Source organism: Cavia porcellus, unplaced genomic scaffold (genome assembly GCF_034190915.1).
Source record: "Cavia porcellus strain 051 isolate PalLab524CR breed Dunkin Hartley unplaced genomic scaffold, mCavPor4.1 scaffold_23, whole genome shotgun sequence".
Classification (NCBI taxonomy): Eukaryota; Metazoa; Chordata; class Mammalia; order Rodentia; family Caviidae; genus Cavia; species Cavia porcellus.
In genome coordinates, this window is record NW_026947506.1 from 10942664 (window position 1) to 10958756 (window position 16093).

The 16093-nt window shown below is 50.9% G+C and overlaps 2 protein-coding genes and 1 long non-coding RNA gene across 7 annotated transcripts in view; 1 reads left to right on the forward strand and 2 right to left on the reverse strand.

Annotated features, from left to right (window-relative positions):
- Csgalnact2 (chondroitin sulfate N-acetylgalactosaminyltransferase 2) overlaps positions 1-2746 on the reverse strand; it is a 37707-nt gene extending 34961 nt beyond the window's left edge. For 3 of the 4 annotated variants that reach the window (XR_010042138.1, XM_063233572.1, XM_023563471.2), the window contains exon 1: positions 2305-2746. The gene's annotated coding sequence lies outside the window, so the exon portion shown is untranslated. The remainder of the gene's footprint in view (positions 1-2304) is intronic. The other variant, XM_003466110.5, reaches the window with a different exon arrangement.
- Positions 2747-2824: 78 nt separating this feature from the next.
- Positions 2825-11129, forward strand: LOC134472284 (uncharacterized). Its single transcript, XR_010042139.1, has 2 exons — positions 2825-3278; positions 5659-11129. It is a non-coding gene; the product is annotated as an uncharacterized LOC134472284 (long non-coding RNA).
- Ret (ret proto-oncogene) overlaps positions 10799-16093 on the reverse strand; it is a 29219-nt gene continuing 23924 nt past the window's right edge. For both annotated transcript variants that reach the window (XM_063233565.1, XM_063233564.1), the window contains exons 18-20: positions 15299-15398; positions 14026-14173; positions 10799-12790 (exon numbers count right to left, since the gene is read on the reverse strand). In XM_063233565.1, the coding sequence (XP_063089635.1) occupies positions 12633-12790; positions 14026-14173; positions 15299-15398 (406 nt within the window). In that variant the 3' untranslated portion in view covers positions 10799-12632. The remainder of the gene's footprint in view (positions 12791-14025; positions 14174-15298; positions 15399-16093) is intronic.

Consider the following 16093-nt stretch of genomic DNA (forward strand, 5'->3'; position numbering starts at 1 on the left):
TGTGATCTAATACTCCATTTTAAATTAGAATTTAAGTCTGACTTCCACTGCTGTATAAATACACACTCATTCCTCTCCGAGGCTTATGAGATTATGTACTTACCCCTCCATTAGTCAGTGTTTCACTGCTGCTACCAAAATATCTACCATATACAACTTGAAGGAGAAAGGATTATTCTGGCTCCCAGTTTAAGAGAGTTCAGCCCATGGGTGGCTGAGTCCAAGGCAGAAACAAAGGAGACTCTGCAGAAGAAAACCGCTCATCTGCAGTCAAGAAGCAGGCAGCAGGAAGAAAGCCAGAGAGAGGGAGGGACCATAGCAGGATGCAGCCTTCCAGGTATGGCCCACTGTGATCCATTCCCTCCAACCTGGCCCCACTGCCAAACAGCACTTTCCGCAACTCATCAATGATCCATGCAGACATGAGTGTAGACCCCTAACGATATAGTCACCTTCTAAAAGCCCCTTCTTAGCTGGGGATTTATCTCAGCGGCATAAGCACTTGCCTGGCAAGCTTGAGGTCATGAATTCGATCCATGGTATATATATTTAAAAAAAAAAACCCTTCTTGAACACAGAAGCCTTATAAAGAACATTTCTGACTCAAATTCTAGTACTCCTGAAGTTAATAAACGAAACATTACAGAAATGTATCTAAATGTGTGAATATTCTTTTAAGATTCTCAGTGTATCTATCCTATTCATTGGCTCAGAATTTTGCTAAGAGAAAAGTCATTTTCTTGATACAGTATCTTAACTGTCCATTCTACTGTGAAGTAGAAATGGGAAATCTGGCAGGTACTGTGAATTAATAACAGAGGAGAGCTGGGAACAGGAGTTTTAGCACAACTGACACATCTTTCCACTACTGAAAAGACACCCTTCCTGACCATCCCCACAGGCCACAGAGAGCACGACTGATCTCTATTTGCCAGTAATTTGTGCCCCAACTGACACACAGGTCTGTCTGGCTTAGGTGACCTAAAGTTTGGCCTGGTTATTCCTATCTCTGTAGTTATTTCTTCTCTTCTAATTCATTCCTGGGTCTACGAGCAGATGTGCATTGGCTCTTCTGGATCTATTCTGCAAGTAATGGTTATTTCTTCCTATTTTCTATGTTTTAAAATTCAAGAATTGGTTGCTTTCGTTCACAGCAGCCTACAAGTGCTCAGTAGGCAGGATAGCCTACCAAATTTGAGGTTACTAATATTTATCTTAATATTTTCTTCTGTTTCTTACATTATCTCCATTGTTTGGAGTTAATGCTCTATTGCTTAGTTTTATTTGCTCAATTTGAGGCTTTTCTTACACTACTCATTTCTCATGAAGGTTTAGTGATTTCTGTTTTCTGTTCACATTATAAATGTATATTTCCATGCATGTGGAAATCACTTTACCCCTGTAATAAATTCTTTTGGGGTGGCAGGGCTTCCCGATGCATTTCAGGTTGGCCTTGAACCCACTACTGACCTCAGGCTGGCCTCAGATTCAGTGATCCTCCTGTCTCAGCCTTCTGAGTGCTAGGATTACAGACATGTGCCACCATGCCTGGTATATATTCCTATTTGTAACTAATCCTGCGATTCAGTTTTGCATCTGTACACAGTACTGTGTAGCATAACAACAACAATGTGAGTTCCTTGTCTCCAATTCTTAGGATTTTTCAATTCCTTTTTAGATACACCCTTTGGTGTTTCATTTCCCCTAACGACTATTTGTTTTCCCTAACAACTACCTAACTTGAGAAACACACAGGCAGATGACGATCAGTTATAACAGACCTAACATAACTAGAGGAGTAATGTCAGTCTGTAACAAAGCTGTCACAGATACGAAACGGGAAGGGTAAATAATAATATGATAGTGAATCACCAAAGTCTTGAAGTCACAATAAAAACTTTTTAGCAACCTTTAACGTTACACTAGTTAAGAGACTTTATTCCATTTTTCTTGTCAGTTTAAATGTTACTCTGTGCATAGTCTACGATGCAGTAGAGCTACTTCTGACCACTGGACTCAACACGCTTACCAAACACTGACAAGAATGTTCACGGCATTCAGAACATGCAAAAATGCATACTCTGCGCGCACGCACTGGGAACGTAAGTGCCGATCAGCAGAAAAGCCCTCACCCATCACATAGTGGAATATTACACAACAACAAAAAGCAAGAACGTAAGATAAAAATACTGTTCCACGTATAAATGACATCCATCATGAAACATCACAGATGCGACCCACGAGCAATGCGCGAAGCACATGATACAGTTGCACTAAAGGAGGCTCAACACAGACGGCACTCACAGCAGAAGGCGGATCGATGCCCTCAGTGGGTCCAGCAGGGGAACCGTGTCGCGGGCGCTCACCGACTCCACGCCTCCGAAAGTCGAGCTGAACCCAAGCCGGGCTTGCCCGGGCCTGGACACGTCCTCCGCCCGCGCGCTGCGGGTCACGGGCGATGTTGCACCACAGCGGCGGGGTCGCGAGGCTGGGTCGGCGATGTCACCGCGGCCGGGCCGGGGGAACGTAGCGCTGCCTGTCGCCGTCAGGGTCGCGCCCTGGGGCCCGGGCTCGAGCAGAGAAAGCCTGTGGCTCCGCAGCTGGCGACCCTCAGACCGGACCAGGGTAGGCCGGGAGCTGCGGGCGGCGGGTGGTGGCCGCGTACTCAGGGCGCTCAACCGCCAGCCGCGCCCCGCCGCCTCAGGCAGCGCTGCCTCACCCGCCCACCTAGCGGGCGCGCAGCGACCGCCCGCCACTTCCGGCGCGCGCGAGGAAATGAGGCCGCCGGCCCCGCCCACCTCCGCCCCGGGGCTCTGCGCACGCCGCGAACCCCGCCCACCGCCGCGGGCCAGCCACTCCCCGCTACGCCCACACATGACCACGCCCACTCAGGGCCCCGCCCACACAGCTTTTTGCCTCCTTCCGACACCAATTATACCAGACCCCACCCACTCCACTCCAGCCAGAGCCGCCAGGGACCCCGCGCATCCCAGGCGCCAGCCCACTGCATCCAGTCCCCGCCCGCTGCCAGTTTGACCCGCCCCCCGCAGCCATCTGGCCCTGCCCACTTCCCGTCGGCCCCGCCCCCACACGAGCTGCTCGCCTGGCAATATTGCTGGGTGGTGGGCACCTGCGTATTTGTGGGTGCATTGAGAAGTTCGCTCTTTGTGGAGGCCCTGCAGGGCTGGGACAGCTGTTGCCCTCGGAACTGCAGGGCACCATCCAGAGAAGGCCTCGAGGTCCAGGCCTTGAGAGCCAGGTGCAGGCAGATGCAAGAGGTGAGTGCTAAGACTGGGCTTCTCGCGTGGGTCGGCATGGCCTTACTGCCTCTGTAACCTCAGTTTCCTGGGCTGGGTTTGGGGAGCAAACATTAAAGTTGTGAGGATGGAATGCAGTTCTGTACTAAAGTGCTGGCACTGTGTCCAGCGCCGATCACCATGGATAGTACTGGAGGGGAGGGCGGGATGATGGATGCCCCTAGGAGTCTGTTGAGGGGAGCCGCTTTTTTCCTGCCCACATTGCTCTCCTTGGTTGGCACTTGCTGGCATCTTTAACACCAGCCCTATGATGTTCACAGTACTCGGTGGGAAGGCCTGGGGAGCGGAGGGTCCACTCGTAAAACCAGTTGTGATCTGTTGTCCAGTTCCTTCCAACTGCAGGGCTGTGGGCCTCTCTCTCATTTCTGAACAACTGTAAGCATTTACAGTTCCCACGCCTCTTTCCCCTGTCTGGCCAAAGGTCAGGAATCAACCTTGTCATGGCCAGCGCTGGTCCAGGAGCTGTCGATGATGAGGACCAGTGTGTTCCCACCTGCAGTCCCTGGCCCACAGCAGGTATTGCTCTGCTCCTTGGCTTGGCAAGTTTAGGACGCTACAATGCAAGTCCTGTTGAGCATGGACACAGTCAGTGGATATGGCAGCTCCTGGGACCAATTCCCAGACTGGCAACTTCCAAGTTGTCAGTATGTCTGGCCACTCTGTGTGGCCTTGGACTCCCCTGCCGACAGCTTGTAAGAGTCGTGTCCTTGGGCACATGGGTTGGCTGTCCCTTTCCTCCTGGTCTCTCAGCTGAGGGTGCTGTCTGCTCCTTGGGTAGTGATGCACCACTCCTGCTGTCTTGTTCTGTGCCAAGCATGGGGCTAGGCCCCTTGCAGACACTACAGACCCCCAGAACTGTGATGAATCCTGCAAACTCTCTAGAGGGTCTGTATCTCCACAAACCAAATTCAGGGCCTAAGCACACTCCCTAATATCCAGAGCCATTCTGCTACACCAATCACTTTCTTCTTTCATTCCTTGCCGTCTTCTCTCATTTGTGACGTCTGCTCTCCCTTTGCCCTCCTCCTTCCTGTGCAGTGTGCTTGCCAGGGATCCCCCTCTCTCTGAACCTCTGAACCTCTGAACCTCTGATCCCCTCAACAGCCCTGAGTCAGAGCCTGCAATGTACAGTGGAGAAAACAGAAATTCGGGGAGAAAAATGTCAAAGCTCTTCCAAGGAAAATGCATGGCTTTGGGGCAGCCAGGTTACTCAGTTGTCCCATATTTTAAACTGCAATTTACATTTCCTCCTAAAATTATTTTTGTAGTGAATGAGATTCTTAGACAGCAGATCAAATTTTTAGCTTCTGATGACTTTTTAAATAGCTAAATTAAATAGCAATTGTGTGTCTTTTGGATGGCAGATAAGGCACAATTCAAAACCTGGGTGATACATACTAGGGCATATATAATACTTTGTACTTTGTAGTGTATATGCCCTAGTGTACAATGTAGTTTCTTTGTGGAAAATACTAAAGCATGATTGTGTTTCACGTCAGGAAACTTTTTTTCCAAAAGTTCTTCTCCCAGTAACAGCCAACCCCCACTACACAGCGTGTCATCTCACTGGCCACTGGCTTAACAGTCTGCTCCATGCAGGCGATGGTGGCCAATACCTGCACAACACCAAGTCAGGCCTGCTGTGTGGTCTTCATTTGCTTCTGGCGTCCCTGGTGGCCCTGACATTATCCCGTACCGCTTGTCACCAAGGACGACAGCCTTCCCTAGCTGTGGGCCCTCAAGTGGTAGTGCTGTCAGTTTATGGAGTTCTCACTGATGTGACCAAGTGAGCACTGGATCTGAGCTCTGCCTTTGCTCTGTTTGGCACCCAGTGGTTGTGACTGATGCCCACATGTGTGGCATCATAGGTAGAGTCAGGTTGTTCCTCCCCCGTCTCATGCGTTGTGCAGCAGTGTGGTAGGAGGGAACTCACAGAGGAACACATTGCCTGGCCTCAGGAGCCTGTGGCTGGAGCTATGAGTTTACACCATTTACTTGGACAAGTGTGATGAGGCCACCAATAGCCTGAAGGAAGCACCCCTCTGGACTCTGCGCCCCAGGAGACCATCTGTTACTCTCACAGTGCTGAATGTCAGTGAACCCGCCCCTCCCCCTCCTAAGCCCCTCCTTCTGAGATGGTCCCTGACTTGATGACTGCTCAACTTCACAGTACTGAGAAAGCCCACAGGTGTTCTATAGAAAGCATAATTTGAGGGCCAGGGATGTGGCTCAGTAGTAGAAGACTTGCCTAGCATGTGCAAGGCCCTGAGTTTTATCCCCAGCATCACACACACATGCACACGTACACACTTACAGTATTTTCAATTTTGATCTTTTCCAGGACCACTGATAAGTGGCTGCTTGTGCTGAGCTTCAGCGTACCATCAGTCTCCTAAGCAAATGGCCTCTCCTGTGTGCCATGCCACTGGGATGGGGTGCAGTCATGTGAGGTGTCTCACACACACTTGCTTCTGCTAGACTGTCAGGATGTGGCCTCTTTGAAGGATGTGCGCCTTCTGAAGAGCACTTTCTCCACCAAGGGTGCAGTGGATCATCCCACTGGAACAAAATTGCTCATTCGAGAGAAACCTTAGAGAATCAAGATTCTTAGGCCCAATGGGCAGTAGTTGTTGATTTATCACCACAGTCTCCAAATGGAAGTCTGATACAGACACTGCTTCCCTAACACTTTCTTTGGTCGAAGTTTGTGAAAAACTTGACAAACTGAACTCAGATACTCAGGTGCCCCCGAGATGGTGGTGTCGTAGCCACCAGGTAGATATTAGCTAAATTTCTCTGTGCAGCTACTTTTAAAGTACACGTGCATTGACTGTTTTAAATCAACACAGAGGAGGAGTAGTAAGGAGCAACTGAGGTCATTTTGGATCACGTGTCACTTGACAGCATTTCCTGAAAGTGCTTGACCAGGAGCCCAAGCCTCAAGTTCCCTTAGACACACTCAGGGCACAGTGTACGCTCTCTAAGGAATGAAGGGTATTTACAGCAGTGAGTCCTGGTCCAGCCTGAGCTCTTCACGTATCTCTTCTGAACAGGGCCTTTGTGCTCAAGATGCCTGTGCTCAGGGGACATCTCAGGTGCTCTAGGAGTATTACTCCAAGGCTTGTCTGCACAGAGACTCTAACTCTGTAAGTCACCAGGGCTGAAGATGCTAACTCATGTGTGCTCTAAACACAAGCCACCATTTCAGTCTGTTTTGTGCACCTGTAACAACCACCTGAGCAATGCATAATGAAGGACACTTATTTCCAGGCTGGGGGTGAGCTCAGTAGTGGAGCACGTGATCAACAGCCATAGCCCTTGGGGTTCCATGCCCAGACACAACACCTTCCAGTGCTGGAGGCTGAGAAGCGCAGGACAAGGCATTGCATCCAGTGAAGGCTCCGTGGTGTCACCGCATGGCAAAGGGGGAAAGGGTGCAGTGCTCAGTGTTACAACAGCGCAAATTCCCATGAGGGAGAGGTCCCCACAGCCTCATCCCTCCACAGTGACAGTGGACACCAGCATAGGTTTGGAAGAATTATAGTTTTTTTTGGTACTGGGGATCACGATCTCATAACCTTGACTTGCCAGGCAGGTGCTTACACCGCTGAGCTAAATCTCCAGCTCTTCAAGGATAGGTTTGGGAAGGGGCAAACTTGAAACCTGGAAAGGAAGACTGAAGACCCATCTGAGGGAACCACATGGTGGGGAATGTGTCAGGAACCCTGACCAAGTCACAGTGACATCACCTGCATCCCACTTGTTATTAGTGCATTGATGGCCTCTGCTAAGGCTGCACTTGGGTCAGGGAATAGGGCGGGGAGAACCGGTGTCACAGCACTGGCCAAGGCCACCAGCTCTCAGGCATCCTCTTGTCTGGTGGGATCTGCTTTTGCTGTGGGTTACTCCGTTGTGTCCTTGGTTCAAAGTACTTGTCATTGTTTTTGTCACACTGTCAAGATACCATCCCATTGCATCCTGCCATTGTCAAGCCATTGCCATGATGATGTGAAACACAAAGATCTCCCGATACAGCCAGCTGAGTACCTCAAGTTGTGAAGGTCTCCTGCCATCTTGGATTGGTCAAGGAAACAAGATCAAAGCTAAGAGGGGAGCCTTGGAGCCCAGCAGCCAGGCCACACAGCAGGATTCCTCATACAGTGTCTGCCCCAAGCCCTGTGACTCTAGTCTCCATGGTAATTATACCAGAATGGTCAGGACGTGGTCAATTACCACCAACTTCTCTATTTTTTGCCATTTCTAACTCAGAGCCAACCAGAGAAAGCCAAGTGTGTTCCTCTAACAAGAACCCAAAGTGTCCTGCTGCTGTCCAGCAGCCAGCAGCTTCCAGCTTTGGCAGACCTGAAGCCTCCCCACACCTGTTTTTCCCTGACAGAGTATTCCCTCTTCTCTGCTTGCTTTGGAGTTTTTGCCAGAAGATGCCAGGTAAAGCCAGATGATTCCATTACTGTACAACTCCTGGGTGAAGGACTCCTCCCTGCTGTCATTCAAGTGATTTGGTTTAGTTTTGTGCAATGGAAGTAGAATAGTACTCCTTAGCCATGGTTTTTTTTTTTCCATGTGGCAGTTACTCAAGATGTGAAATTCAATGAAAATAAGACTCTGAAAAGAAGAAATAAGATTCTGTGTCTTAGCTTTTGTGCTCTTTCTTGAGTAGCACAAGACATTCCTCAAGGTGAGCCACAAGCCCTGCCCTGCCCAGTGTACCCACGTGGAACCCACCACCCACTGGCTCGTCCTCACAAGGTGGCCGTCCTGACTGTCAGAATGGAGCATTTGCTCTGTCTGGTTTCCCACATCCACTGGAGTCTTGCATATCTCTCTGGAAGATAAGAGATGACTGCTGGATACATAACTAGGTAGCTCTTTTTTTTGGTCTTTTTCTTTTTTATAGGTACCGGGGATCGAACTCAGGACGACACACTTGCAAGGCAGGTGCTTATGCCACTGAGCTAAACCCCTAGCTCCATAACTAGGTAGCTCTTCTTTTTTTTTTTTTTTTTTTTTGTGGCACTGGGGATTAAACTCACGACCTTGTGCTTGCCAGGCAGGTACTTACACCACTGAGCTAAATCCCCGGCCAACTAGGTAGCTCTTAAAAAGCACAATTTCCTGTGACAAAGCTTCCTTTACTTCCTCCAGTGGGTCTGGTGAAGGGTCAGAATTTTTCCATGCTCAATGTTATTCCTTTTTTTTTTTTTTTTTTTTTTGGTCTTTTTTTGAGACAGGGCGCACTATGCAGTTCAGGCTGGCCTCAGCCTTGCAGTGATCCTCCTGCCTTTGTCTCCTGAGTGCTGCAATTACAGAGTTATTTAACTTCCTGTAATTGTACTTTGCCTTCCAGACGCTGATGTAGCTCCACACCCTTGATGCGCTCCTTTGCCCTGGGACTCTGAGGATTTCAACCTCCCAGATCCCGTAGGCACAGCTTGCAGGAAAGTGTTTAAGTCTTAGCATCTCTCAGAAGAGACTCATGGGTAGGGAAATTGCAGAGGACCTCACTGGGGAGGGGGCTCTGGGCCAGGGTGCTAGTGCTGGCCCCACAGTCCTCCGGCCAAACCCTTGTGTCTCGCAGCCTCATGTGCCGTCTTCACTTGGATGAGACCCCAGGTCCCCAAGATGGAGAACCCCAAGACCCATCCCTCCACTAGGCGTGTGGATGGAGACTGGCATACTGGCAGATATCATTTATGCTGCCCACAAAGATAAGCAAAATGCTAGAACACCTGAGATGGACTTCGTATTTTTATTGAAGAAGCTGACATTTTGCATGGTAAATATCATCTATATATGAAATGTCAATATTCTCTTCTTCTCCAAAACAATGACTATTAATTTTTAGCTTTAGAATGAACTTTCCTTACCTTGCTTGCTGGCATCATTGCCAACTGGAACTGCACAGTGTCATTGAGAAGGACACAACCTGTGGTCTCTCCTGCATGAATGGCTGGACCTGTTGATATCCTCTGTGCCACCTGGCCCAGTTCTCATCGCCCCGTGTGACCTGCCCCATGCTCCCCCTCCCCGCAGAGGCTCAGCTGAGATCCAGGTCCAGTGATGAATACATCCCTATCATTCACAGCACTCAAAAGCACAGAGCAGAGACAAGCCACGGTTTCCCTGGGGTGTCTGAGGTGTCTGCCTGGTGAACCAGGGAGTGAAGCTGGCAGTCTTGGAGTCACATGATCAGCTGGGCCTTGCTGAAGGACACAGGGAATACCCAAATTGAGCCACAGGCTCTGGGTCCATGTCATCTTGACTGAAATGGTATTTCTGGTCAGTCCTAGCTCCCTCTACAAAGTTCTTGCAAAGTTCCAACCAACGCTGCTGCCTGTCACAGAGAGGGCAGAGGCTGAGCATGTCCACCAGAGGCCAGGCCTGCAGTATGTGCACCCTGAAACCCTCTGGCTTGTGGCCAGAGGTAAAGAGACTGAAGCATCTCCTGTACCATCCTCCAAATGTGCTGAGTGCTTAAAGAGTAGAGGGACCCTCTCTCCCTTCTCCACAGCTCTGGGGAGAGTGCTTTCTTTATGTGGGTGGTCATGAGGATTTTCTGTGTGTTTTCCTTTGCATATACTTATCCAAGCCCAGTCTCACACAAACTCAGATTTCCACCCAGGTGAGCTAGCCTCATGGCAAGGTCAGGAAACAAAAGAAATGAGCACCTGGTGTTCCTCACAGGGTGTTGCTGCTCTTGGAAAGCGACTGACAGGACTTTGCTACTCTCAGCCAGGGTCTTTCGCCCCTCCAAGGTAAAGGCTGCAGCAGGCTCAAGAGACAGTGTGGTGGTGTGGAAGGTTTGTCACACGTTGAAAGGCAAACACTACCCAGAGCTACTCTCTTCTGTCCAGCCTCTGTGGTCCAGACTGGAGAAAGGTGCTGTGAGCAGACATAGGTCCTGAGGGCTGGGCCATGGCTGCCGAGTGCAAAGGCTGTGCACACACACGTGTGCAGGAAGAAACAGGGCATGGAGTGTACCAGTCAGGTCTATGTTAGTGATAGATCACCTTTGGTCACTGCTCTGTCTGCTCCTGGCAGGGCTTGGGTCCCACCTAGGGAGAAGGCCCGAGGGCAGCAAGGATGCTGTGTGGCCCCACATGGGCATGCGGGTTTCCGAATGTGGAGTTTAGTAACACACTGGTTCTATTCATACTCCTAATGTGCTCCAGCTACAAGTGCTCAGCTGAGGACATGGCAGAGGACCTTGAGGGCCTGCGCTTAGCATGGACCCCTCTGCGAGGAAGGCAGCCTGGAGCCAGGAGTGGGTACATGTTCGGCAACTACTGCCACCAATCAGGTCACATGGCTTCAGTGGGAGCCCCATCTTTGGAAACTACCAGTCCCCATGTGGCCTCCGTGACAGATTCCCATGTTCGCAATGTCAAAATGGAAATGTATGTAAATGTCAAAATCACAGGTCTGGTATTGCCAACTAGGAAGTTAAAAAAAATAAGTGCACATTTAATGATATACGATTTTATTTACACAACTGAAATGACTTCCTTAGTCACCTTGACTACAAAAACAAATGAACACAGCATGGTTTTATAACCTTTCTTAAATGGAATTCACACATTTAACAGCTGACAGATTGCTACTTAATACTCAGGAACACTTAACACTTAGCAATGCCTGCATATATGTGAATGAAGTTGTCTGACAGGACTAATAGACATGGTATCTTATAACTCACATGGCTGGGTTACTAGGCAACCATTAGTCCTCCATCCTTGGGTGAGTGTTCGGACCCAGAGGTCTCACGCCATGAGAATAAACTAACTGTAAAACTCACTTTAATAACTTTATCTTTAGTTTTGCACTTAATGAAACTATCATGAAACTCATCTGAGAACCAGGAGTCTACCATGACTATAGTATTTGTAGGACTTATCACAGTGTATCTGGAAAACGGCCCAGACTAACGTCACATTACACATCTCTGAGTGTGTTCTGCCTCTCTGGATGTGTGTATATGCATATGTGCACACCCACCCACCACAGGGCTGTCACACATCTGGGCCCTCCTCCCACGAATGCCTTCATTTGCTTTGTGAAGTGCCCACGAAGCGCAGTGTCTGTGGAGACTCTTCGCAGTCCTCTGACAGTGCTGATGTCTGATAATCAGGCAGTGTTCTGGTGGTACAACCCCTTCTGTAGCATGACAGGCCTAGATGCCTATGGTCACCCCTGCAAGGCAGGGGCACAGGGCATGACCACGCTAGAGTGCAGAGTGGCAAGAAACTTATGTCAGAGTCATGGTCAGAATTGAAAAGACTGAATGAATTGAAAAGACTTGCTGCCTGCCATCAGGAAGAGTTGGACAGTGTCTTCCCAAGACACAGCTTCAGTCGGGCATAGTGGTCCATGGCGCTGTCAACATCAACTTCTAACATGACTAACAGCCTGTGCCTTCAGGAGAGAGCACTAGGGGACCCACTGACACACACAGCTCCATCTGGTCCGGGTGCTAAGGCCCATGCTGCTCTCCAAAGAGGGCACATGGCAGAGCGGTCGTGGGGTGGAGCACCAGAGGCTGCCACATTCTGTGGGTTGTGGTCATTCCGCCACCGCTTGAGGCCTGGACCTATCTGTGAGTCCCCTACCCTCCACCCCAAAGCGGCTGTGCACACAGCAAAGAGGGCATCAGATCCCCATTGTGCTAAATCTAAGAATCACTTGAATGGTGAAAGTCTAAGTGTCTTCCTAAGAAAAGGCTATGTGATTTTAAAAACCATTTCTAGGATATTAAATTTGGAGCCGGGGCCTGTCCTGGGCCCCCCACTTCCCTTCCAGCCCCAGGGAGAGGGTGGGGTTTGCTATCACCACTTGGGCCCTGTAGGCATCTTCTGAGTAAGGCCAGGCTACTTTGGCCAGGTTTTCCCACTACCTCTGTGTTTGTGTGTGTGTGCTTCACGGTTCGACCTTGTTGCACAGTTTTAGTGGCAACCAGGAAAATCAGTTCAGGTACAATTTCTCACACAAGGCAGTGAGGGGCAGGCCCACGTGGGGCTGGGAGCACACGGTGGTCACCAGTGGACACGGACCGAGGGGCTGCCTGGTGCAAAAGGAGAAGGACAACTTAGCGCCAAGACTCAGCACTCACCCGGTGGCCACGTCTGCTGGGAGGGACATCACCAGCCATCAGGAGGGAAACCAGTTAGAACCAACTACCGGGAACGAGTATGCCACCTGGGCCCGGCCTGGCCGGGGTGACAGGCACAGGAAGGGCCAGTGGACTGTCCATTCTTGGCATGTTCTTCCCCTCGTGAGTCCATGACCGTGCACAGAGAAATGTTAACTATCAAACGTGTCCGTTAACTTCGCCGCTGCAGGCGAAAGCATCCAGTTAGCATATACACTATCATTGGCATATCTCGGAAACCCAGTGTTAGTGCCATCGGCTCTCGGGAGTGGTACAGGACTCTCTCCAGGCCAGCTCGGGTCTGACATGCCTAAAAATGAAAACACATCATTTGTTCTGCACCAAAGGACCCACGTGTCAGGTGCAGACAGTGAGGCCTTGACAAAACTCCCTTAGAGGTTCAAGCCAAATTATGTGCTCTCAGTGCTAATTACACTCATGGTTTTACATGCCTGCTGTCCAGTACTCTGTCCTACAGGGCAAAGAACATGCGCTCTTAGAAGAACAGAATTTAGCAGAACTAACAATTTTGACCTTTTTAGACTTCAGATTTTCAAATCTGCTCGGTTTGCTAAACTGCTTAACTGACTTCCTTTGGGAGTTGGAGGCACCAGCCCAAGGCTATGTGCCCACGGCTTGCTGTGGCGGGAACATCTAGCAAAGGAGCCTATTTTCCAGTCCACTGGCCACCGCGGTGAGGACCACCCCCGCGCATGCGCGCATGGCGCCCCTGGCCTCGCCAGCACAGCCAGCCCCAGCGTCAGTGGAGACTGTGAGCTGAGGGGCGGCAGAAGGCGCATCCTGGCTCGAGAGATGCCTGGATCTCCTCGAGCGCTCAGTGATGAAGTCAGGAAGCAGAAAAACGTTCAAGTATTTAATTCAAGACAAGAGGAGTTTTGGCAAGAACCGTATTTACTGTCCATTGCAAGGCCACAGCACCACAGACTATGTTCTTTCAAAAAGCAACAGCTCCAGCATTGAGCACTGGCTTCGTGAGTGACGACCATGGGGGAAGGATGTGAAAATAGCATTGTCCATGCATCCGGCAGGGCCGCCCGGCGCTGCCTCACTGCCCGACCTGCACTCCAGCGGGGCTGTGGCCCAGAGGGCCTCTGAGAGGTGACCCCAGCTGTGTCTCAGTGCACACTGGGCGCCACCCTCCCCTTGGATTTAAACCTTTCACCATCAGGCAAATTTTATCCAAATAACTAAACCGGAAGTACTATGACTTGCACCACCCCTGAAATGACCGCAATGTCCCCTGAGAATTCGGCCCTGATGGTTTCTGCCGTATTTTTTTTTTTTTTTAATTGCTGGGCAGTGTGGTCATGACGCTTATTTTCACATCCTTTTAGAAAGACATAGTCGAAAATAAGGCCCACAGGTAAACTGGATGCAAAGTCAGACATGTACAAAGAAAAGGGTTCAGCGTAGACTTTGGTTTTGTTCGGGTCAGAAACACGTGTTTTAGGAAGCATTACAGACAGTGAGGACAGTGCAGAGGGCCACGCTGCTAGAACCGAGTGAACGCATGGGAGATTCTACCATAGAGTTTGTTTTCAATCCATGTGGAGGGGAGGGCGCGAGGGAGGGGGGCACTGCTGCAGTCCACCAGCGGTGTCTCCTCCTCGGAGAGGCCATCGTCATACAGCAGTGAGTCCAACGGGGTGGACGCTGCAAGGTCCAGGTAGTCCTGGAAGACAGGGAGGCCCAGTCACCCCCAGCCTGTCATGCCCCAAGGCAAGGGTTCTGGCTGCATCCCCACCTCTTGAGACTGACAGAGCCCTTCGCCAGGGTGGCTCTTGTTTCATTGCCACCCAAGTGTCATCTTTTATCTCTGTCCCCCCTTGTAGATTTCCAGGGCCTTTGGACAGCCTGGGATGCCTGCCTCGCAGTGGAGCTCTGGAGACAGCTCCTGTCATACACTCTGGCCTGGGAGGGCTCCTCTGGCACATGTCATGTGTGGAGGAGACCTGTGTCAAGCAGCAGATGCAGTCTCGCCCTTGGCCCCTCTACCTGGAGCTCGTGTTGGGGTTCAGAAATGTATAAAAATGGCTGTGCCCATGACACTGCCACTGATGCCAAGTCCCAGCACGACTGTCTCATGTATACATGTGTGTGTGCATGTGCAAGAGGCTGGTACAGGTCACACTGTTCCTTGGCACTGTCCTTGGAGCTGGCTCTTGAGAGTCAGGACTCCCAGACTTGAGGTTCCACCTCAGTACCGCCCGTGCCATGAAGCTCTGCGTCCTGAGTTTGTAAAGGATGCCTCTGGTAAGCGTGCCAACCAACACCAAGACTTCTGCGTGAGGGCGCGAGGGCCTGGCTGCTTCACTGCATCCCTGGCCTCCGGGACTTTTACTCAAGAAATACCAGCCCAAGAGGAGTCGATGTGTTCACTCCCGCAGTCATAAAGGGAGGTGTGCAGGCTGGAGGACTCTTCTAGGCAAGCTTTGCCTGGCTCATACTGGGCTTTTGAAAGTTTATAAATGAGCTAACAGAACCAGGAGATTTGACACAGGCCTCTTGAAAGCAAGGAGACCTGGCATCTGGGGCTCCTGGCCACGGCCATACGTGGTGACATCCTGCCGCGTGTGGAGGAGCTGGAGCCACAGGCCTGCCTCCCTCTCATCCCTGCTGCCCCAGCTGCTTCGACCCTGGGGGAGCTCTTCCAGGGGTCAAGAGAGATGTAGCCTGGGCCTGGCCTGAAGAGCAGGGCCCCTTCCCCTGGCTGCCTACATCCTCTCCTTGCCTCGCCCTGCGTTCCACCCTGGCCTAGAAACTACAGCCCTGGGGGCGGGAGGAGCCCGGGACTCACTCTGCTCTTGACCATCATCTTCTCCAGGTCTTGGCTGATGTCAGCGAACTTGGGCCTCTTGTCTGGCTCCTGCTTCCAGCACTGCAGCATGAGCCGGTACCTGGGAGGGAGGAGGGCATCTGTGAGGACCCTGAGGGCCTGAGGAACCACAGTCCTGTGGCCTTGCTGGTGTCTCCCAGCTTGTGGGGAACTGGGACATGGCTCATTTCAGACCCAGGGGCTCCCCTTCCCTGCAGGGTTTACTTTCCCTCTCTTCATAGAACACTGTAAACAGCAGGCTGGATATCGATCCAGGTCTGATGGCTGAGCAGGAAGTGCCAGGATGAGCTGACTGAGCTTTCGGGTATGGGTGGCTCATCACACCTCTGACTGACATGTTTCCAGCCTCTGAAGGAGCCCAGGCCTGGCTAATGGGCAGCAACACAGAGTATAGGGAGGTGCTGTGGTGCTGGCTGGGTACCGTGTCCTAAGCAGGGCACAGACTTTGGTACAAGTCTCTGCCTCTGGACATCTCTTTGTGTGTATTCACTCTGCTTTCTGGAACCACCTGGTACCCTGTAAGACTATGTGGAACCACCTGGGACCATCTAGAACCTTCTGGAACCATCTGGGACCATCTGGCTGAACTGCCTGTTGGAAAGCAGGATGGCTGTGGTGCTCTCAGACTGGGCATTCTTCAGCACTTGCCCATGTGTCTTATGGTACGCTGGGCTTACTCTTCCCCACAGCCTGCTACTGCCTCAGTGTCTACCCCATCTAACAAGGGCTCTCTGTCTGTCTGTACTGTTTGGGGTG